General features: G+C 44.7%; 1 protein-coding gene across 6 annotated transcripts in view; it reads left to right on the forward strand.

The window, feature by feature from the left end:
- COL16A1 (collagen type XVI alpha 1 chain) overlaps positions 1-24,192 on the forward strand; it is a 234,413-nt gene that overhangs the window by 160,010 nt on the left and 50,211 nt on the right. For 2 of the 6 annotated variants that reach the window (XM_087970506.1, XM_087970507.1), the window contains exons 31-44: positions 1,901-2,008; positions 3,396-3,515; positions 5,804-5,857; positions 6,219-6,260; positions 6,355-6,390; positions 7,197-7,223; positions 12,478-12,546; positions 13,323-13,376; positions 18,954-18,980; positions 19,209-19,274; positions 19,459-19,512; positions 19,647-19,700; positions 23,548-23,601; positions 23,911-23,946. In XM_087970506.1, coding sequence (XP_087826632.1) covers positions 1,901-2,008; positions 3,396-3,515; positions 5,804-5,857; positions 6,219-6,260; positions 6,355-6,390; positions 7,197-7,223; positions 12,478-12,546; positions 13,323-13,376; positions 18,954-18,980; positions 19,209-19,274; positions 19,459-19,512; positions 19,647-19,700; positions 23,548-23,601; positions 23,911-23,946 — 801 coding nt within the window. The remainder of the gene's footprint in view (positions 1-1,900; positions 2,009-3,395; positions 3,516-5,803; positions 5,858-6,218; positions 6,261-6,354; positions 6,391-7,196; positions 7,224-12,477; positions 12,547-13,322; positions 13,377-18,953; positions 18,981-19,208; positions 19,275-19,458; positions 19,513-19,646; positions 19,701-23,547; positions 23,602-23,910; positions 23,947-24,192) is intronic. The other 4 variants (XM_087970508.1, XM_087970510.1, XM_087970509.1 and 1 more) reach the window with 3 other exon arrangements.

Genomic DNA, 24,192 nt, shown 5'->3' on the forward strand with positions numbered 1-24,192 from the left:
GCATTAGGAATTAGAAAGGTTTCGTAGAATTTAGGAGAAACAATATGTACAATTGTGGTGAGAGGACTTGGCATTGTGTTAACTGGCACCCATCATAGAGCTGTAACCTTACTGATTAAAGCACACCAGGCACTCACCATTATTATTATTATTATATACACAAAAAATGTGAAATCACAGCTGCCGGAAATCCTTAGCTAGTGTTGGCCTTCGTTCACATCATGTTCTTCACAAGATACCATTGATATCATATCAGCATGGTACAGGTAGTCCTCAACTTAAAATAGTTCACTTAATGAACATTCAAACTTACCACAGCACTGAAAAAAGGAACATGACTATTTTTCACACTTACAGTGAGAGGTGGGCTGCACTTATGTTAACAACCAGTTTGCTGGGTGTGGCCACATCAAATATTCTCACTTTCTTATAATTAGTGAGGCAAAAGTTGTTGGCCTTCTAGATGTTGTTATCCTATAATGCCAACATTCCTCACCATTGTAGTAAGTACACCAGGAGGCTACCAGCACGCGGCCGACCCGAGGCCTTTGACGCACGCTGTTGGGGGGAAACCCATTGAGGCGCCGTCGCTCAACGCCCTCTTGTTGCGGGGCGGGGCACCCCCAAGACTGCACGAGACCAGTTTAACGAACGAGGTTTGTGTCAACCCAGGAAGCACAGGGGAAAGGAGACCATGAGCCAGCCCTGTAGGGCGACCACCTGCACCTGCAGCCCTGGACCAGTTCCGCCCTGTGTGACACCCCAGCCCAGCCATCTAAACCAAATTATTGATATTTCTTGAAGTGACCAACCCGAGAGGCACCTGAACACAACGGGCAAGTACTAGTCAGTGCACATGATTCATTCCCCTCTTTCCTTTACAACAGCCCTGCAAAATAATTGAACCAATTGCTCTTATTTCGTAGCTAAGGGAAGGCTCATATCTGACATTTGTTACACCATTGGTATCAGTTCTATGGCCATGCTACAGAAGGCCTGCTCTGGCCCTTGTAACACATTGCTCTGGGTATAGTCTGATGCAGGGGTGGGATTCTATCAGTTCGCACCTATTCGCTAGAACCGGTTGTTAACATTCTAAGCAGTTCGGAGAACCAGTTGTCAGAAGAAATTACTGGCCTAATCCTGTAAGGAAGCAGGAAGGAAACATTCTGGTGTTGCTTACAGAAACTGCCTCTCCGTTAACCATTTTTACATTCTTGGCAGGACTAGATTTCCTGTCTCAGGAACTTCTTTGGAGTTTTTTTCCCCTCCTTTGCTGGTACTTTGCTTGTGTGGAGTGACCATTCAAAGTTACAATGGCACTGAAAAAAGTGACTTATGACCATTTTTCACACTTACAACTGTTGTAGCATCCCCACAGTCATGAGAGGCCAGGCGAGGAGATACGTGCCTCGATGTGAGTGATATTGAGTTGGCCACACCCAGCCAATAACATGACCACCAAGCCACGCCCACCCAGTCACATGACCACCAAATCACGCCCACCAACTAAGCCACGTCTACAGAACTGGTTGTTAAAAAATTTGAATCCCACCCCTGGTCTGATGTCATATTGTATGGCATCACAGACACAACATATACAGAAGCACACACTTAGGGAGTTGTGCAACTGTAACTATTTACATCTGAACTCACTTGAGTGTGATGCATGAACATAGCCACACTGAGCACCAGATTTGGATCATCTGAATCCAGCATGTTTTGCTGTCTACAGAAGACTCACTTTGGTTTAGAAGGATGAACTTTCTTTCATATCTTACACGTGTGTGTGTGTTGTGTGTATGTGTTCTGATTCTTCAAAGACTGACGAATAAGAGAGAAGGCCATTCTCAAAGGTGTTTTCATCTCTCTGTCTCCTTCTATCTTCTGTGCTTTCCAGGGTGATGCAGGAAACCCAGGTGATATGGGCACACCTGGGGAAGCAGGTTTAAATGGCCTTCCTGGGGAGCCTGGCATCAGAGGACCAGCAGGGGTGAAAGGTGAAAAGGTGAGAGTCTGCTTTTTTGAAATAGTTGGAACTTGTAAGAAAACTAGCTTGGACACATACTAATATGTATGTTAATTAAGCTCAGCTCGACTAAATTGTTTCTCATTCACCAGCTGTCTGCAAGTAGAAAGGATAATTTTAACACATTTGTAAATCCATAGGAACACAGTCATTAATAAATAGAGTTGGTAGGGTGTCACAGTTATGGTAAAAAAAAAAAAAGTCAAGGTATAATACATATGACATACTGTTCTGACCAAGGCTTCCTGAGATATTAACAAACACAAGTTAGTCTCAAAAATCTTTTATTTTATTTCAACGGCTGTGAATTATAGTAATTCACAGCCCATAATGAGTCTCAAACAGTTTGTAACTAGTCCCACAGAAGTCTGCCAAAGTCCTTCAGGATAAGTCTGATAAGCATGCACCTTTATCTTTCTTGAAATGCTGCCAACGACAAAATTGCCAGTTAGTTATATAAGACCAAACAGAGCACAAATTCAACATTGAGCTTCAAGTTTCAAACTGACCAGTACAAACAAAGTTGCTTCCTGAAAAGGTTCCTGTCCCTTTGCTCCTCCTTTATGTCTTATGGGAGGGCCAATCACCTCCAAGCCTTACTCCCAAGTCACCCCTTTTGTCTTAATTATTCTTGCCTTCTGGCAGCTCTGTGCACACATGCACTGGTAACAGGCTCCCCCTGTTCCTCTGCCTCACTGCTGTCAGATTCTGGAAGCTCCAGAGTCAGCATATAACTCCCAGATGGTCCTGGCCCCATCTCTGTATCAGAGGCAGGACCCTCATCAGAGACCTCCCCAGACTCCCGGACTGGCCCATGTTCCTCCCCACTGTCCGACTCTGCTGCCAGCTCTGCAGGCTGCTGGTGGACCACAACACCTACTGAGGAAGATTTGCTTAAATGGTGCTTCCCTCCCCCGCCCTCAAAAAAAAATCCCTAGAAGCATTTTTACTCTTACATGAATCTTTTAAGATACAAACTGCGATTTCATATATTTCCACAGAATAGCGGATTCCCCTGCTACCAGTTATTTGCACCTTATTCAGATGACATGGGGAGGTTATAGAAAAGTAGGTTCAAGGATGTCTATGAGCCTCTGGTTGCTTATTCCTCTTTCTGTAAACCTTCTTCAAAGGTTATTTAAACAATCTGTTTGCACAAAGCTTGTGCAAAGCTTTTTGGCCACACTGTTGTGGATGTGGAGAGCATGACCAGTGAAGAGTCTCATATCTTCCATTCCAGTTCTGCAACTTTCTGTCACCAATGGCTGTGTGACATGTTGTATGAAGAAATAACACAGTATTTGTATCAAACTTGGAACTGACATCACTGTGTGTTGTTTCTCACCTGCCTTCTCTCATCCTACAGGGAGATGCTTGTGAGTCATGTCCCATGATCAACACAGATTCTGGAGTAGTTGGTATCCCAGGCCCACCTGGTAAAAAAGGGGACCCTGGTCTTCCAGGTGTGAGTCAGCCAGGCATACCTGTAAGTAACTTTCTAACCAATACAACCTGTGATCAGTTATGAGTTTATTTTCTTACTATTTATGTTTATCCTGCCTTTGTTATTGTTTATAAATAACTCAAGGTGACAAATACACCCAATATTCTTTCCTCTTCCTCCTACTTTCCCCATAACAGGTAAATGACGTTTATGCCTAAAACAGGACTACCGTAGAACTCACTGTCTCCTGGTTTCTAGCCTGGTGCCTTCGCCACCAAACCAAATTAGAACAAATTTTTTTTAAAATTGAGAACTTGGTCTGATATAGCCAAGACTCCTTCCTGTTCTTCCCAGTTATTTGTATAAAAAAGGCAGAACATTTCAGCCTGCATCTTTAGCCACCCATGTCACTCTGTATTTTTGGAACTGAACTTGTTAGCTAGTCAATGGATCTTTAGAAATGCCTTGATGCTTTAGATTAACTTGCCAGCTCATCCAGGGCTGGGTTCAGTTTTCCAGTAATTGAATTTCCTTTGATGTCAGATTGCAGACTCCCATGGTTCTCACTCCACGTGGCCTTGAGTAGGTTGTCTAGGGATTATGGGCTTTGTAATCAGGAAGCCATCAAATTGGGGAAGAGTATCCTATCACTCTCATGGCTAATAGCTATTGCCAGAATTCTTTTTCCCCCGAATCTTTCTAATCCCTTAAGATGAGCCATTGCCAGAGCGTACAGAAATGACTTTCATCAGTTAATTACGCATTGCATGAAGATACATTTCCTCTCATCTGCTGGTTCCAATCAAGTTTATTTGAAGGCACCGTGTTAACTGCTGGTTTTTATTCCTTTAATTAACTGATTTGATTTACATATCAGAACACCTCCATCAAGCAGCTTGTTTGAATAAAAGGTGACCATTGCGAAACAATGAATGTCAAATCATTAATGTTCCCAGACGTTGATTAACAAAAGAAAATCTATCTGCGTGAGTTTTTTTTTTATTAAGGCTACAAAATAAACCAAGCTGTAATCTTATTAAGCTGAGAATATATCTGATGATTTGGAGGATAACACAGCAATAGCACTTTAGTTATATTCTCACATATATTGATCTTTAACCTTAATTTGAGAGAGGTGCCCTTATTCATGCCAGCAAGGTTGACACACACCCCCTCTAATTTTCTGTGTATTTTGTAATTTCATTCATGCACAGAAGTAGCCTAGATTTTCCCACTGGGATTCAGATTCCAGCTTGCTCAAAATCTCCATGTTGATTTTACTTTAAAAGAAGAAATGCATTTCTACCCTCCGGATTGTGAAATAAAGTTTAAAAGGGTGAAGAGAAATGAAAGTATTTGGGCCTATTTTGGCCTTCAGAAGATTGAAGATTATATTAGAGCAGTCTAAATACCTGAGGATATCATACAAAGGAAGCTAAGGCTGTTATTTCTCATCCCAGAGTTCAAGACAAAGAATAATGGGTTTGTGGAATGGCAGGTAGAGAAATGTGGTGAAACTGGAACCAATTACTAAATGAGGTGAATTTCTCTGCAGTAGATATACTCGCGTAGAGACTGAGGAGCCATCTGCTGATAATGCTTTAATTTGGCTTCTTACTTGAAGTGTAAGATTCATCTTGATTACCCGAATAACCCCTTCCAAAATTTAGAGGTGTAAAGGCTTAAGGCTTTATATAACTATTCACTGTGGTTCATCCTTTCCAGGGTAAATAAACATATTTTTTTTTTTCTGTTTTGCCAAATCAACTGTAGGGTCCTCAGTTTTCTTCCTCAGAATTATCTATCAGTTGGATGCTAGTCAAGCAGGGATGGGGAACTTGCAACTATAGCTACAACTCCTGACAACCCTCATTATCAGCTAGGAATATGAGGATTTTACAAACCAACATCTGGAGCGCTTCAGATTTCCATCCCTTTGATAAAGCAATCTTCTCAGCCATACAGATGTGTGCTCTCTGAACTTAGTTGCTTTTTTATAGACATTTCATTATCAAACTAGGTAACATCATCATCACCATGGATGGAGTTGCTTAGTTTGGTAATGAAATGGAAAACCACCAAACTTGGAGAGCATCAAGGACCTCACAGTTCAACCCTAAAATACAAATCTTTTCTTCTATCAGTACATACAGAAGTAATTCGCCATACAGGCTGGGAATTATAGGAAGTGATCCAGTATATCTGGAATAGACTGTTGTCAAAGATAGAAGACTTTTCTCTTGAGTTTTGTCGACGATGCCTTCAGAAGGGAAGAGTTGTAAAGTTTACAATGTGTTGGGCTAATTCTTTGTTCCACCTCCAATTTTCAGGGAAAACCAGGACTTCGGGGTATTCAGGGGCCTCCTGGTTTGAAGGGATTGCAGGTGAGTATCAATCAGGGTTGTATTTATTCAAAGACCCTTTCTCGGGCATCCATTTTTAGCTTTCCTGGGGTGGTAGAAGAGACTCAACAAAAAAAAAAAAAATAAAAATAATGGCTATGGTTAAGTAGCTACTATGAGCTCCATATCAATTTTTGGGCAAATAAATAAAGCTTATGGAACAGGATGGAGGTAAGGGGTGATCAGAGGTCCTACATAGGATGGGTTAAGACATTGATTCTGATTTCTTGGAGGAGGAAAACAGGGAGGAAAAACATTAAGCTAATTCTTCTCAAGAGTTGTGCAATGAAAGTTTTTCACTAAGTTTCATGTTTCCACTAACACAACCTTTGCAACTTTTTAGGGAGAACCAGGTACCCCTGGCATAGGAATCCAAGGGCCTGAAGTGAGTAACTGCCTTTTTAACCTGTGGTACAGATTGCTCCAACCATGCATTACCATTAGCATCAACCCCAAATGTTTATCTGTGCTTTTCGCAGGGAGAACCTGGGCAGAAAGGTTTACCAGGAAATCCAGTAAGTATCAACCCAGTGGGCACCTTGACCACATGGAGATCACCTTTTCCCAAGAGTCTCAACCCATCCAACCAGATCTAGCAGAATGGGCATTGCGTGCTGCAGATCTCATCAGCCAAAGATTGTCAGCTGGCAGGGTCTAGAATATAAGCTTTTCCTGGAGTGGCCTCATTCTATGGAACAATCTCTCTTCAGAGATTTGAATGGCCCCAACCCTATAGGCCTTTCATAAAGCTCTAAAAACCTGGCTATGCCCCTGAGACTAGGATGCTGAATATGTTAAGGCTCTCTTTTCCTAGCTATATTGCTAATTGGTCAAGTATCTCAGCTGCTATGTATATTTATTTTGGATGTGACTATTGTTTTTATTGTTTGAAGGTATTTTTAATATTTTGATTGTTATATATTTTTTTGGAATTGTGAGCCACACAGAGTCATTGACAGAAATAGGCAGCTGTAGAAATCGAATGAATGAATGAATGAATGAATGGTAGCCATCCTTCACTGCATGCCAGTTACTTGATGCACAGGATAGCTGACCCCAATCATTTGGGCAATTTTAGGGCAAAAAAATAACGCTCATGGAATAAGATGGGGGTAGAGTGGTGATCAAAGAGCTTCCATGGGATAGTTTCATCCAGGAATCCATGGTTTTATTGCACGTGGACTTTGCAGATTCTTGGGAATCCATATGGAGTTGGAGGAATGCAAATAATAAAATAACATCTGGCACTAACCAGGAAATTACAACACCTTTGCTTTTGCTGTACAGTAATTGTTTTCCCTCCTTTTTTTCTGATCTTCAGGGGCCACCAGGAATAAAAGGTGCAAAGGTGAGTATCTGCATGTAGAAAGATTTCATTCTCTAGGGTTGGGGAAACAGTTGGAAAAAGCCGTGATGGCCCAGTGGTTAGAATGCAGTATTGCAGGCTGATTCTGCTGACTGCCAGCAGTTCGATTCTCACTGGTTCGAGGTTTACTCAGCCTTCCATCCTTCTGAGGTCAGTAAAATGAGGGCAAGAGATTGTTGGGGGCAATATGCTGACTCGGTAAACCACTTAGAGAGGGCTGTAAAGCAGTAAATAAGTCTACGTGCTATTGCTATTTAGGAATTTCCATGTGAGTGCTTAATCCATCTTTATGTTCTTGTTCCTGTCTATATATTTCTTGTGAAATGTATCTGACAAGAAATTTTGTCTCAGGCATAAGGAATCAGAATAATACCATGAGCTGATAGACAAGTTTCCACCACACCATCTTACCTGTAGCTCTCAGAGCAGAGAGAGAGAGAGAGAGAGAGAGAGAGAGAGAGAGAGAGAAATGTTATATTCTTCCCCCCATGTATGCGGTTTAACATGACTTCCATTTACTCTTGGGGGGGGCATTATTCTATTTTTATCCAGCATATTTTCTTTGTGGTGTTTTTAATCACATAGACCACATGAGCCACTGCATTATTGGCTTCATCCTTATTGACAATTATCAAGTGTGTGTAATGAGATGTTATTTTACAGGGTTCAAACCCTCTTTGGGGCATTGAACTCTCATGCACCATCAAACTTTTGTACAATAAAACACTCTAGCTTTAGGAGTTATACAGATGCTGACGCTCAGTGATGTTGTAGGAAGAAATACATAGTACAGAATATGTCAGAATGAGATCAATGGTCACTTCATCTCTCAGAGAAACGCATGTTATGTTGATGTTGAATCTGGGGCTAAAAGACAAATCAGCCTTGAGTGCTTGGTTTGCAGTCAGAGGCCCAGAAGGGACCCTCCCTATAACCTTCACACAACTGATAGTTATGCAGAGTGTGCTTCAGTCTGGCAAGATTCTATCTGTGGGCAAACAGCAACAAAGAAGCTACTCTGAGCAATTAATTGTGTTGTTTTTCATTCATACACCTGACAGTCAAGCCCCTACATCAGGGGTGGGCAAACTTTTTGGCTCGGGGGCCGCATTGACTTTTAAAATTTGACAGACGGGCCGGGTCAGCACAAGATTTTTTGGGAATCGTCCCCCACCCTTCCCCCTTCTCCTCCTTCCCCTCCCCTCGGAGGCCCCCTGAGTCAGGAGTTACTACCGCCAGTGCGGCTCCGCGCTGCTCCAGTCCGCGTTGCCTCGGGAAGGAAAGGCAAAAGGAAGAGCGCGGCGGTGCTTTGCAACGGAGCAGCGGCACCGGAGGCTCAGGCTCAGCGGCTCCTGGTTTTGCCTTTTCCTTCCCAAGGCAACGCGGACTGGAGCTGCGCCGGCGGTAGCAACTCCTCACAGCCCCAGCCAGACACCTGAGCGGAGCCCGGGCGAAACTGCCTGTTGCTGCTGCCGGAGCACCGCCGGGTTGCCTCCTCCAAGCAGCTCGCCCGCCCGCCGGGCTTCCCTCTACCCGCGCGGCTCAGGGCCAGGCGCGAGCGCCCGCGAGTTAAAAGGAAGCCGAAAGTTGCTGGGAAGTTGCTCGGGTGCTAGGAGCAGGCTTTTAAAGTGCCGCCCGAGCAAAGTTTAAGCAGCACGCCCGTCTGCCGGGCGGAACCCTTCCTGCTCCTCGGCGGGAAGACGCTCCAGCCTGTAAACTTTGCCTTTGCAAAGTTTAAGCCTGGAAGCCCCGGAAACCCAAGCAACTTCCCAGCAACTTTCGGCTTCCTTTTAACTCGCAGGCACTCATGCCTGGCAGAGGGGAAGCCCGGAGCCTCCTCCAAGCAGTCCGCCCGCCCGCCCGCCCGCCGGGCTTCCCATCCGCCCGCGCGGCTTGGGGCCAGGCGCGAGCGCCCGAAGTTAAAAGGAAGCCGAAAGTTGCTGGGAAGTTGCTTGGGTTTCCGGGGCTTCCAGGGCTTTGCAAAGGCAAAGTTTGCAGGCGGGAGCGTCTTCCCGCCGAGGAGCGGAAGGTTCCGCCCGGCGGGCGGGCGGGCTGCTGGAGCGGGCTGCTGTGCGGCTCGGGAGAGGCGCGAGCGCCCGCGAGTTAAAAGTTGCTGGGAAGTTGCTCGGGTGCTGGGAGCAGGCTTTTAAAGTGCCGCCCGAGCAAAGTTTAAGCAGCCCGCCCGCCCACCGGGCGGAACCTTCCTGCTCCTCGGCGGGAAGACGCTCCAGTCTGCAAACTTTGCCTTTGCAAAGCCCTGGAAGCCCCGGAAACCCGAGCAACTTCCCAGCAACTTTCGGCTTCCTTTTAACTCACGGGCGCTCGCACCTGGCGGAGAGGAAGCCCGGAACCTCCTCAAGCAGCCTGCACGCCCGCCCGCCGGGCTTCCCTTCGCCCGCGCGGCTCGGGGCGGCGCGAGCGCCCGCGAGTTAAAAGGAAGCCGAAAGTTGCTGGGAAGTTGCTCGGGTGCTGGGAGCAGGCTTTTAAAGTGTCACCCGAGCAAAGTTTAAGCCTGGAAGCCCGGAAATCCGAGCAACTTCCCAGCAACTTTCGGCTTCGTTTTAACTCGCGGGCGCTCGCGCCGCCCGAGCCGCACAGCAGCCCGATCCAAGCAGCCCGCCCCGCCCGCCGGGCGGAACCATTCCCGCTCCTCGGCGGGAAGACGCTCCCACCTGCAAACTTTGCCTTTGCAAAGCCCTGGAAGCCCCAGAAAACCGAGCAACTTCCCAGCAACTTTCGGCTTCGTTTTAACTGCGGGCGCTCGCGCCCGCCCTGAGCTGCATGGCGGAGGGAAGCCCGGAGCGCCGCTGGGTCGCCTCGTCCAAGCAGCCCGCCTGCCCGCCTGCCCGCCGGGCTTCCCCTCTGCCGCGCGGCTCGGGCCAGGCGCGAGCGCCCCAGGCATGATATTCTTCCGATTAAAATCGAATTCCGATTTTGGGGAATCGCCCCTCCTTTCCCCCACCCTTCTTCTCCTCCTTCCCCTCCCTCGGAGGCCCGAGTCAGGAGTTGCTGGCGCGGCTCCGTGCTGCTCCAGTCCCGCGTTGCCTCAGGAAGGGAAAGGCAAAAGGAAGAGCCGCGGCGGCGCTTTGCAACGGCAGCAGCGGCTCCTGGTTTTGCCTTTCCCTTCCCGAGGCAACGCGGGACTGGAGCCAGCGTGAGCTGCGCCGGCGGTAGCAACTCCTGACAGCCCCAGCCGGATACCTGAGCGGAGCCCGGGAGGTGCGGCGGAGGCCGCTGAGCGGCAGGAAAAGGGAGCTGGGCCAGCCACAAACCAGCCTCCGTGCAACACGCCGCCGCCCGGCCCGGCGAGGGAAAGCAGCGGGCACTCCCGGGCGCGCGGCGGGGGTCTCTTTTGGCCGGCCCGATTTTTCTCAGAGCGGAATATCATGCCTGGCGCCCGCGAGTTAAAACGAAGCCGAAAGTTGCTGGTAAGTTGCTCGGGTTCTGGGAGCAGGCTTTTAAAGTGCTGCCCGAGCAGGACCGCCGAGCCAGGAAACGGGGCACCAAGGCAGGGCAAGGCTCCACCAGCAGCGGCCTAGCTTTAGGTGGCTCCAAGCAGCCCGCCCCGCCTGCCGGGTGGAACCTTTCCCGCTCCTCGGCGGGAAGACGCTCCAGCCTGCAAGCTTTGCCTTTGCAAAGTTTAAGCCTGGAAGCCCCAGAAAAAAAAGGGGGATCGGCGGGGATTCACCTTCGGAGAGGTCGCACTCGAAGGTGATTTCGAACTCCCAGCCGAGGCCTTTGCAAATTTCTTTTCTTTCCTACCCCTAGATCGCTCCGCACTGTTTTGCAGCTTTGGGGGCCACGCGACACAGGGCAATACGCCACACCCAGTGATTTTTTTTTCAGGGGCGGGCCGGATTGGACAGACCAATGGCAGTTATTTTTTTCAGGGGCGGGCCGCATTGGACAGACCAACGGGCCGGATGTGGCCCCCAGGCCGTAGTTTGCCCACCCCTGCCCTACATACACAATTCTGGCTACCCATGTCTGATAGTGTCCAGTAAGGATAATACCAGTAGCATGGTGCTTCCTGATGATCGACGTAACCATACCATTGAACGTTTGCCATTGAGGTGTTGTTGGAGTCCATCGCATGGCCAATGGCCAGCTCTGGGCTAATACAAGTTGTAATCCAGCTCCAACAGATGGCTACAGGTTATCCGTGCTTCTTTCACTGAGACATGTGACAATTAACTTGGTATCATTTCAGTGCAAAAACTCTTTTCTTCCCCTTGCTTTTTCATGCCTTTGTTTGTTTTTTTGTTATCTCTGATGACAGAATGTAATAATACTGCAGTACATGATTACATCTTTTGTTTTCTGGTCACTGAACTTAAAATTGTTTTGTTTCATGTTGAGATCCCTTCTGAGAGATTGGCTGCCATGCTGCTAATAAAATCTAAATAAGAATCAATATGGAAGCTATGAGCTTCCCTGATTAATTATTTTTTCTCCATTCCCCATATTTGTTACCATAAATAAGTGTCTCAAATCAGCTGCCAGTTTGTGAATATTCTGGGATACTTTGGGTAGAGAAGAGGGCTCTAATTGCACAGAATACCACTATCAACTACAATTAGGATGCACACTGACTCAAACTGCGTTCAATATTTTTAAATTGGGTGGGGAAGGACATTGCACCATTTCAGATGATACCAGACATACCCCAGTTTTGGCAGCAGAGATAAATAGTTGTGAAAGGAAAAAGATGAGTGTCATATGGACCGATATATTTTTAGCAGGAAACCAATTACAAAGCCAAATTGGAGTGTTTGGACTGGACTGAGACGTCTGGAACCTGTGCACAACACAGGTAGACTTTTACTTAAAACTGCAGTTGGGACCAGCATTTCTGTTGCAAATTTTTGCCACAGTTGTTAAGCAAATCACTGCAGTTGTTAAATGACTCATAGTCATTAAGTGAATTTAGCTTCTCCCATTTTCAGAAACTATCTGGGAAGATCCCAAATAGAGATCACATGACTGCAGGGCACTGTGCCCATCATAAATACATACCAAATTTGTCAGCTCCCCAAATTTTGATTTCTTGAATTACTTGAGACAACAGCTGTATGTGTGAATTGGGGGGGAATGTAGGGGGTGAGGCAACAGCTGTATGTGTGAGGACTGGTTAGAAGTAGTTTCTTTCAGTGCCATTATAAATTCAAACTGTTGCTAAGAAAATGATTGTAAGTCAAAGAGGACCTATAATGTTTTGTTTTGTTTTTCAATATAGGGCTCACCAGGTGTTAAAGGTGCCATTGGTCCCCCTGGGCTTCCAGGTCTACCAATTCCTGGCCCACAGGTAAGTATAAGAATCTTTCCCTCTCCCTCACTTTCATCTTAGACCCTGGAAATTTTAAGCTGGCCACCGTCCAGTCTTGTTCACTTTCTCCAGGTGTAATAACTCTGGTTGGAATAATCTTCCAGTTCTTTTCCTGGGCTCTGTATTTAGCAGAGCCTGAGCATGCAAATAGGAACAAGCTAGCAAGTGGATGATGAGTGTGATGAGGTCCAATATGACCACCAAGGTTTCCATGCTAGAAATTTGGCATCTGTGATCAAAGGAGGAGGTAAGAAAGGGCTGTCTTTCCATTAGAAAGCTCAGTGAATGGTTATAATAGTATGTGAGAATGGCCCTGGAAGATGAATGGAATAAATGCTGCCTAGGTAATGATCAGACAAGAGAGGGAGGATCCCAGTCACTCAATGGTCAAGGAAAGAAACTTAGGAAGGCACCACCCTCATGGATTGACCAGTTCAAAGGGACGGCAGGAGAAACATACTTTCAGACTTGCACAATACTGTTAATACTGCATCCTTACAATAAAGTAAATTTAACTTACCTAGTTGTGTTTTCTGTCTGGTTGTGTTTTCTGTAATCAGGAGGGCTGATTATGGTAAAGTTTTAAAGGATCAGTTGTCCAAGCAGGGGAAACAAATGAAAAAATTAAGAGGGGGCCACAGACTCTTGGCTCCCTCTCCTCCTAGTATCCCATAATTGGCTGATAGTGGCCAAAATGATGTTTCTGGAGCTGTCTCTACAACACTGTCTTAACCCTTTGCTATATTTCTTTTCAGGGTCCAGAAGGCCAGCAGGGCCTCCCTGGAGTTTCTGGTTCCAATGGTTTAATGGTACGTAAGCTGCAACCTGAATTCCTTTGAGGGAAGATTTATACAAAACTTCCAAGATCTCTTCCAGTACACCCTTTTGAATTACCTGCAAACTTCTCAAATCTCAAAGCACTAGCGACAGATAATTCTTCTCCAAAACCCTGTTGGATTTCAGAATGGTGTCAGAAAACACTTTTTCTTTAGAAGAGGTTGGCCTACTTGGAAAGCTTGTAATTACTAAAGCACCATCTCTCTACCTTTTGCCAAACTCTGCAGCTGTTTGGAGCAAGCTCTGAAACAGAAGTACAGTACAAAATACAAACAAAGAAAGAATCAGATTCATAGAATGTCACCAAATTCAGCCTTGACACAGCCCAGGTGTGAACATTGGTGCAAATTAGAGTAAATAGCTTTTTCCAGGCCATAAGGCACATGAATAGTGAGCCCAAGTCTACAATTCCAAAATTAGCAAAGCCAAAGAGAGAGAGGAGCCAGGCGGATTTAATTTCACATGAATGTAAATCAAATCCCATTGGATTAATTTAGTATAAGGGTTTTGTCTCCACTTATTGAATATTTTTGTTCTTCTGCCTCTTATGCCCCAAAGATTCTTTTTCAAAAAGCAGCTGGATTTTCAAAAAAGTCAAGTTGCCTTTTGAAAAAGTGCTTTTGGGGCAACCATGTGTCAGTGTTCCAACTAGCCAACCTCCAAACTGAAACAAACAATTCTTCAAAACTCCATTTTATTAGAGTTGTCATATAGATACAGCTGGGAAAACCTAAATCTGAGAGCTCCGGGTTTTCTCTTCCCAAAATAGAATCAAAAAATCCACCCCCCTGCACCCACCAGTCCATCACATGCAGTGGTGGGATTCAAAAAAATTTATTACTAGTTCTGTGGACATGGCTTGGTGGGCATGGCAGGGGAAGGATACTATAAAATCTCCAGTCAGAGGGGGTATTTGCTGGTTCTCCAAACTACTCAAAAGTTCCGCTCCTGGTTCTCCAGAACTGGTCAGAACCTGCTGAATTCCACCTCTGATCACATGGCCCAATCAAGCCTTTGTCCCAACTGGAGACATCCATCCCAGTCACTCCCCTTCAGGTGCAGGGCAACATGTCCTTGACTCTCTGAGAAAGAATGTTGTTGTGTCTAGTCTTTTACCCCACTATGAAATCCCCCCTCCCAAATTCCCAGGCACTGAATGTGGCAGCCTCGAAGCTTCCAAAAAAAAAAAAAAAATGGCTTCCAAGGCTGACACCATGATCTGGATGACTGAGAATCTTCCTAGACATTCTTCTGCCTCATATAAGAATTGCAGCTTTTTAGCAACCTTTGGAGGGGCTGTAAAGACAACCCTCCCAAGCTTTGAGGATCTGGACATAGGGCACTTGGATTGCACATCCCTGGTGAAAATTTTGGGTTTCTACTGGAAAATAAGGCTGATATAACCATGGTTAGACTAGCCGGGTGTTAGAGAAAAAAATCAAGAGGAACACAACGTGCCGTCTCATTTGCAAAGCATAGACAATTGTTCGTGGTTATTGGAAAAGTACAGCTCAAATGTTCACTGCTGTTCTAATAGCAAGCTGTGTTTCAAAGGCCAGCATACAACATTGAAAACCAAATTGGATTTGGGCCGTTTTTTATTATTTAATAACTTCAGAATGTGATCAGCCACTGAGATAAAGAGTTATTAATTATACATTCTCTCTCACAAGGGGAGACTTTTGACTCTTCCAATCCAAAAACCATTATGCAGAGTCTTCAGAGACCTGTTCTTTGGTTATTAAGTAATTCCAATTGATTTTTGCATGTATCTCGCCTGTTTTTTTAATGCAGCGATGCTGTTCAGGGGCTGGGTGGAATATGGATCTGGAGACACGTCTCTGCTGAAGCCAAGCTGGAGATGGGATTTTCTTTGCTTCTGTGAACTGCAAATGAAAAATTGTAACCTGGCCAGGGTGTCTGCATGGTGCATCACACCTTTAAAAAAAAATAGGCAGAATGGGGTTGTACTGTCATGACTTGCCATACTAATTTTTTGGCCACACCTCCAGATGCCCTTGTAACCCTCTGAGATAGTGATAATCCATCCCAAGATGGGTTGTGCAACAGCCCACCGGCATGATCTTCTCTGTGCATAAAGAGAAGGAAAAAGGACAGGGGAAAGATAAATACATTAAACTGTGTAAACACAATATCTCTAGACTAGTGTTTTTCAACCTTGGCAACTGTAAGATATGTGTTCCAAAGGTGCTTTCTCGAGAAGCAACTGGACTTTCTGGTTTTTTTTCCTTTGAAGATGTTTCACTTCTCATCCAAGAAGCTTCTTCAGCTCTGAGAGTCCAGTTGTCTCTTGAAAAAGCACCTTTGGGACAACCATGACCAGGATGACTGAGAATCTCCATAGACCTGTAAGATATGTGAACTTCAACTCCCAGAATTCCTCAGCCAATTCTGGGAATTGAAGTCCATCTATCTTTAAGTTGCTGGTTGAGAAAGGGAGCCCACAGGATCTGGGTGGGAGCTCTCTCTGGTGATTTTAGAAAGCAATTTTCTTCTGATGGATTTGTTAGCGCCTTGATTTGACCCAGGAATGAAATCCACATTTAGATTTGGGGATACAAATAAGGAAATCAACTAATGGCTATAAATATTTTCTAATCTAAATGGATGGTGTTGTTTAGAAATAACAGTACCATATGATGGATGAAGCGAAATAAGTTTTAGACAAAGAGGTAGGCTTGGAACTGGATATAGGTAGTCCTTGACTTATGACTGGTCAGTTATAAGTCATGACAGTTATGACAGACCCAAAAATAGATTCAAAATTCTGGAAATGTAAATTTTCAGTCACATGATCACATTTTGGCACTTGACAACCAGATTATATTTGCGGCCATTTGTAGCATGCCATAGTCATGTGACCAAAATTTACATTTCTTGGTTGAAAATCGGTGTTTACTTGCAGTGTCCAGGAAAAAATATACATGGCAGACAATGAGTTCACTTAACAGTCATGGTGTCGCCTTTATGACTGAAACAAAAAAAAATGTAAAATTGGGTTGGTCACATGATGAACTGCTTAACAACAGTCACAATGTATGGCTATAATTCCAGTCTCAATTATAGTTGTTGTCAGGGTTCTGACCAGGACCCTAATGCAATTAAGAGCCTCAAGCCATCTGTCAATAAAAATCCAATCTTTTATTAGGAGCATCATGTCAGCCTTGCCTGGGTGAAGCCAACTCTGACTTCACCCCCTTTGCGCCTCACCTCTGACCCTGTTTCCCCCTCCCCCCAAAATGTGTCACCCGTCACGTTCCCCAACGAGGTAATTTCGCGGGTTGTGGAAGTCACTCCCTCTAGGCATTGCTGATATCTATTGGAGATGCCCTTGACTTGCTTGGCCAGATTGCGTCCTGTTATGACTGAGGAGTAAATTCCCCGGTGCAGTTGCAAGGCGCAATTTCCCATCCCCTGCCTATGGCAATTCAGGAGCGGGTCAGGGAAGCTTCACGAGTTGACAGTTGTCAGTCAAGAATTACCTGTACTTTTAATATAGATGTTCTTTTACAAAAATTACTGCTATTAGTATTATTATTAAAGTGGCTTCTTTGAAATGGGTGGCCATATAAATTTGACTAATACATACATAAAAATAATTTTTAGAAATGCCTTCTGTGCAGAATCCTAGAGGATATTTTGAGAATACTGACTTGTCTGAGGAAATCAAGCCAAACCCAATTTCATAGGCATTGATTCAAAAAAGAAAAGTGTGAAAACAGCTTTTTGGGTTAAAGCATTTGTTTCAAAAAATGGCTTGTTAGCAACGATTGGATCTAAAGTTTTAAAAGCCTGAAAATTTTGTAAAGGATACATGATGCAGTCAACTTATTTTTAAAAGGAAAGAGATCTGCTTCGCTAGCAGATATTGTTAGGTTGTGAGGGTTGGGGAGTGTAACATTTTGTATGAAAGTAACCAATAACACAGATGTTTCTCCTTGCAAAAATCCTTTTGAGACATATTGTACTGTATGGGAGCTAAGCTGAATGAAAAACAGAATAAGATTTTTTCTGCGTTTTGCTCAGAACTCTTCCCCCCCGAAAAAGGACACCTGTTAAAAATGTTTAGAGTGGGGCAGTCATTTGCTCCAAAAAAGGACACCTCAATATACTTCTTCTCCTCTAAGGAATTTTGTTTTAGCGAACAAATTGGGAAGGGATGCATTAAAGTTTGTAAATCCATTGACTCTCTTTCTAAGTCCATCTAAATCAGATTTGGATTTGATGTCCTTTTCTTGGCCTGGCCTGAAACACCTGGATAAAAGAGCCACGGTGGTGCAGTGGTTAGAGTGCAATATTGCAGGCTCCTTCCGCTGACTGCCAGCTGACTGCAATTTGGCAGTTCGAATCTCACCAGGCTCAAGTTGACTCAGCCTTCCATTCTTCCAAGGTCGGTAAATTGAGGACCTAGATTGTTTGGGGCAATATGCTGACTCTGTAAACCGCTTAGAGAGGGCTGTAAAAAGAACCGTGGAGCAGTATATGTCTAAGTGCTATTGCTATTGTTATTTAAGAAAATATTTTTCAACCTCAGCAACTTTAAGACATGTAAATGTCAATTCCCAAAATTCCCTGGTCAGTATAGTGGGCTGGGAAATTCTGGGAGTTGAAGTCCACACATTTTAAAGTTGCCAAGAGACAAAGGCTTAAGGTACGGTAAAATTGGGAGGGATACCAAAATTGTTACCAAAACAGATTTCATAGTAGTCCCAAAGTGCTTTGTTTTCCCTTGAAGGTATTTTGCTTCTCATCCAAGAACTGAAGAAGCTTCTTGGATGGGAAACAAAACGTCTTCAAGGAAAAACAAAGTCCAGTTGCTTTTCAAAAAAGCACCTTTGGAACAGCCACGACCTGAATGACTGACAATCTCCATGGAGATTTCATAGTAGAATTATGATCTGGGATATATTTATGTTTGTTTGTTCATTGTAATGGTAGCCTGATTTGGAACAAGATCTCTTTGGGGTGGACAAGGCTGAAGTTGAGTCAGAACTAAAATGGTTTGAAGATAATCTCTCAGTCTTTCTGCCATCTTCCTTTCTTTTCCCTCTTTCCCTTTTCTTCAATCCCCTAAGAGAGATGTCTGAAAGAGAGGCATCTTCTTGACAGATACATGTAGACACATACTTGCAGAGACATTTTCAAGGGAGACACAGGGCTGGGAGTCTTCTAGGGCCCCCATTTCCCTATTCCTGATGCAGAAGTTCCTCAGCCTAATTCCTAGTAACTCCAAAGAATTTGAGAATCAAACTCTTGATTGGGACCTGGCAGGCCTTGAAATCTGTCCCAGTGAAGGGTAAACTAGTCCACTTTTGGCAGAACTGAGAACGTACCTTTAAAAAGGACTAGACGGAGTCTCAGTAAGGATATGTCTGAGATGTGCTAGTCAAGAGAGCAAGTCAAGAGGACTTTGCAAGATTTCGGGGTTAGTTCTGAGTTTCATCTGATAATGATCTAAGTGAGCCTCTTAATACCACAATAGCGCCCATGTTTGATTTTGCTTTCTTTCCTTTTCCATTTTTGTCTAGGGTGAAAAAGGTGCGAAAGGCGAGAAGGTGGGTTAATCTTCTCATCCTACTACATTCCCATTTGGTACATTTGCTTGTTTTTAACTTCAATTTTGAGGGCATTCAATGCCATCCATGGTTTATACAAACCCCTCACTTTGGTTTATGGATCAAGCGAAAACCTTCAGTAGCAAAGGATGCCCTGTTCCCCACACCTGTCCTCACTAGGTTCTTCAAGCCCACATACCTGTTTTTTTTTTTTTTTTATCTTCCCAGGGAGATTCTGGCGAATGCACCTGCCAGCCTGGCCCTCGGACGGACACAAGCCATGTTGGGCTTCCGGTAAGCGTCGCCCCACACTCCTGCTTCCCCACAGCCCTGGGGATTTGCTGCCAGGCTGGATGAGAGTTCAAGCCACCCATACCCCATTCTTCGCTCAACTGCTCAACGCCTTTGCTGCTCCGGAAGGTGGAACCCATGTCCTGCTTGGCCTTTGCTAAATGCTCTCCCCTTTTGGATCCCACAGGGCGCTCCGGGACTGTGGATCGGGAACCCCTGGCAGCCTCAGCCGGGCCCTCAGGTGTGTGTGTGGGTGTATGTGCATGCTTGCTCCTCTGTGTGTGGCAACTTTGGCTCCTCAATCGTGGGGAGGGTTCCGTGTTCTCTGAAGAGCCGAATTTTCTATCACTTTTTCTTTTAATTTGTGGCTTGCAGGGACCTCCAGGCGCTCCGGGACCTCCAGGCCCACCGGGAGCCCCTGGAACTCAGGTAAGTGATCGGAGGGCCAGGTTTACTTTCTGACAAACAGGAACAAGGGCACAAAAATGTTCATTATTATCACCTTTGGAACTGAGGAGGCCTTGTAAATATAGCACCACTACAGTGATCCTCATTAAAGTGGTACACTCAGAAATCCCTCCCCGATGTTCTTGTGGCTGCACAAAATCCCCATCAGTAGTGTTTTGAGCAGTAGTAGCTAAGTTCTAGCCCTCCAGATGTTCTTGGTCCACAACTTTCTTTATTCCTGGCCTTCAGCCATTTTAACTGCAACCGACGGGCGCTAGAGTGCAACCACATCTAAAGGACCACCTTTCACCCAGTAGTGCTTTGCAGAGGGAGGTGACATAGGAGATTTTGCATCAAGCCCCCAGGAGCAAGATTCTCAGCATCAACTTTAACCAGCTTGAAAAGAAAAGGGATTTGGTTTCAGAAATGTTAGCAGTTGGATACATTTACTTTTAACATCCAATTTATTTTGCTTAAATGTGACACAATGAGGTGGCTACCCGTTTTGCCGATAAAAGAAGATTGTGCAAGCATCTGTCCTAGTAATATTTTGCAAATGGCCAATCTATTTCCCAGGCTCTGAAAAACCCATTACAGTCTTGCTGCCGTGTTTTTTTTTTTCTCTACAGGACACCCTTTCATTTGAATGATTTGTAATGGACAAGTGGGGCTCTCCAGTAATCCCTTTAGTGCTGTTTCTTTCTATTTTTACTGTTCAGTTCAGAAATACTGATCTGAAGATAACCGGAGAGGCCAGCACTTGTTTTCATCAAGATGCAGCAGAAGGATTGTCTAATGGTGTTGGGGGAGTGGGGAGCAATAAGCGAACAAACAACAGATATGTGTTCATCTGTAGTCCTATGGGGTTCTCCTCGTCTGCATGATAGCTACAAATCAAAACTGTAGAGGGATAGTGTCAAGATCACGTGAAGTGTATGGTATACAGTAGTATATACTATATACTGCCTTGGTAAGACCACACTTGGAATACGGCATCCAATTCTGGTCACCATAATACAAAAAAGATGTGGAGACTTTAGAAAGAGTGCAGAGAAGGGGCAACAAAGATGATTGTCTCAAAGGTGCTTTTCAAGAGGCAACTGGATTTTCTGGTTTCCTTTGAATGTTCTTGACTGTGACTTTTCTTTTTCTGAGAAAAACCAGAAAGTCCACTTGCCTCGTGAAAAAGCACCTTTGGGACAACCATGACCTGGATGACCAAGAATCTCCATAGACATGAAACAAAGATGATTAGGGGTCTGGTGGATAAAGCATATGATGAACGATTGGGGGAACTGGATATGACTAGTCTAACAAAGGGATAACTGAGATGACATGATAGCAGTCTTCTGATGTTTGACGGGTGGTCACAGAAGAGGGGGTTGAGCATCTGAGGACAGGACAACCGATGGAAGTTTATCAAAGAGGGAACCCATCTAGAATTAAGGAGAAACTTTCTGACAGTGAAAATAATCAATCAGCGAAACAATTTGCCTCCAGAAGTTTTGAGGTTTTTAAGAAGAGATTAGATAACCATGTGTCCAAACTGGTATATGGTCTCCAGCTCAAGGAGGAGGTTAGATTAGAGGACCTCAAAGGTCCATTCCAATTCTGTTATTCTGTATTCTCCCTCCCACTGTCCTTCAGCACTCTGCTGCTGCTGCTTAATTCAAAGACAAGAACAACATTTTGGTCTTTCTTTCAGCCACAGTGAACAAAGTCATGATGTAACACAAACAGGGTTGAGGAAAATCCCCCTGCCCCACAAAAAAAGAGAAACCCAGAAAGTAGCATTTCGGCTCTCAAATAATGGCTTGTGCAAAACCGCACTAATTTTCCATGCAAAGTCAGGCTGCCAGATTTTACCAATGAAATTGCTAGAAGGCTGGAAAGTGCAAAGTGGGAAGCTGAGGGGTGGCCAAATAAAAAGAGGCAAAGGACAGAAATAATTTCCCTCCTCTTGTATAACCTTGTGCAGCATGGTGTTAAATGTCAATTAGTTTTTGGAAAGGTAGTGAAGTGTAATATGCCTTGGAAATATTATGTTCCCCTGGGAGATCATCTGTGGCTTTATGGGTCTCAGAGCAGGAAATCAGGAGAGGATCTCTTTCAGCAAGGCATTCAACAAGTAGACCATAACCTACTTCTTGGCAAGATACAAAAAAGTGGGATAGATAGCATCACCACCATATGGATTCTTAACTGGCTGATAAACTGTACTCAATGAGTAGTCCTTAATGGATCTACGTCTACATGAATGGAAGTAAGCAGTGGGGTACCACAAGGCTCCATCTTAGGCCCAGTACTCTTCAATATCTTCATAAATGACTTAGATGAGGGAATAGAAGTGGAACTTACCTAATTTGTGGATGATACCTAACTGGCAGGAATAGCCAACACCCTACATGGTAGGCTCAAGATCCAGAGGGATATTGATAGACCTGAACACTGGGCCCTATCTAACAAAATGAAATTCAATTTAGAGAAAAGTAAAGTCTTACACTTAGACAAGAAAAACCAAAAGCACACATATAGATTGGGTGAAATCAGGCTTAATAGCAGTAACTGAGTGGGGGATCTTGGAGTCTTAGTGGACAACCAGCTAAATATGAGCCAGCAGTGTGCAACAGCAGCCAAAAAAGCCAATGCAATCCTAAGTTGCATTAACAGAGGGATACAATCAAGATAAATGAGGTACTAATACCATTCTATCAGGCCTTAGTAAGACCACATCTAGAATACTTCATCCAATTTTGGTCACCACACTATAAAAAAGATGCTGAAACTCTAGAAAAAGTGCAGAGAAGAGCAACCAGAATGATTAGGGGCAGTGGTGGGACTCAATTTTTTTTTACTACTGGTTCTGTGGTGTTGGGCGTGGCTTGGTGGGCGTAGCTTGGCTTGGTGGGCATGGCTTGGTGGGCGTGACAGGGGAAGGATACTCCAAAATATCCATGCCCACCCTACTTCAGATGGAAGGTTACTGCAAAATCCCATTCCCTCTCCACCCCATTAACCTGCTTCGGTTTTATTGTATTGAGAACAGCTGCTGGGGTGCATCCACAGTTTCGTTGTACTTGTACAATGACAATAAACTTCTTCTTCTTCTTCTTCTTCTTCTTCTTCTTCTTCTTCTTCTTCTTCTTCTTCTTCTTCTTCTTCTTCTTCTTCTTCTTCTTCTTCTTCTTCTCCTCCTCCTCCTCCTCCTCCTCCTCCTCCTCCTCCTCCTCCTCCTCCTCCTCCTCCTCCTCCTCCTCCTCCTTCTTCTTTCCAGCTCCATTCTTCTGTGCAGGGCAACCAAAGAAGACCCAGCCAATCAGCTGGGACTCAGGAGGCAGAGAATAGATGGAGACATTTTTCATACATTTCCAGATATTTATTCTGTATCTGAGAAAGCTGGGCATCATAAATCAAGATGGATCATACAAGGAAAAGTGTAGAGGGGAGTGGAAAAGTAAGATAACGAGAATCGGATTCCTTAGGATTTGACAGGGGTGAAGGGAGAAATTTCAGAATTGGCTGAAGGGGGACATTTCTCTGTACAGTTTGGGTTCTCATCCAGAGGTAGAAGTTACAGAGACATGGGTGTTCACAACTACTGCTACATCTCCAAAGATCCATCTTCTTCTACACCACCATAGCCCTGTCTTTTCAGGAAAATGGCTGGAAAAATAGGTGAAGGATCTGGAAAAGCGTGGAGGAGAATGTTTGGGCAGGTGTTAGGTGAAGGGGAACAGGGCCTTGAAGTCCCCTTGGGTGGCAACCGGATTCCTTTGGAAGACAATAGTCAGGGAGGATTCACGTATTCAAAGTTTCTCCTTGCCTTTAGGGCATCCCAGGAGAGAATGGCTTGCCGGGAGTACCTGGGCTATCAGATGGAAGGGTAGGTACAGGACTGCAGCGTCCGCTATTCCCTGCACTTGCTCAGCCCTGTGCTTACTGCTCTCCCCTTTGTGCAGCTGCCGCCATCTTCCAAGTGCAGAAGAGCATCCAAAGCAAAGCAAAGCAAAAAAAAAAAAAAAAAAGCAGAGCAACATCAATGAAGAATTGGTTAGGAACTCCCACCGCTTTTGGCAACAACCCTAGAAGCTCATAACGCCATTGTGCTTTTCTTCCTGTAAAAGAAAGCAAGACTAGAACTACCTTTTTTCCATGCACCCTTTATTTCTCTTGCTTTGTCTCTCCATTGCAGAATCCTCTACCACAAGAGAGCATTTCTGTAGGAACGGTAGGACAATATGACCATCATCATCATGTTTCTTTTATGTAGTTCAGGTGGTCCTTGACCTATGACTGTTGTTAGTCATTGAAGTCATTCAGTGGGTCACCATGTGATGAGTCCCAATGTTATGACTTTTTATATCATGGTCATTAAGCGAACACTGTGGTGGTTAAGTGAATTCATTATACCCAATCGGCATATTTTGTTGGAAACTAAAAGTAAAAATCAGCAAAGAGTTGCCGAAAATCTTGG

Source organism: Notechis scutatus, chromosome 8 (assembly GCF_049901735.1).
Source record: "Notechis scutatus isolate UNSWTSFEM ecotype Mainland chromosome 8, rNotScu1.2, whole genome shotgun sequence".
In the NCBI taxonomy this organism is placed as follows: domain Eukaryota; kingdom Metazoa; phylum Chordata; class Lepidosauria; order Squamata; family Elapidae; genus Notechis; species Notechis scutatus.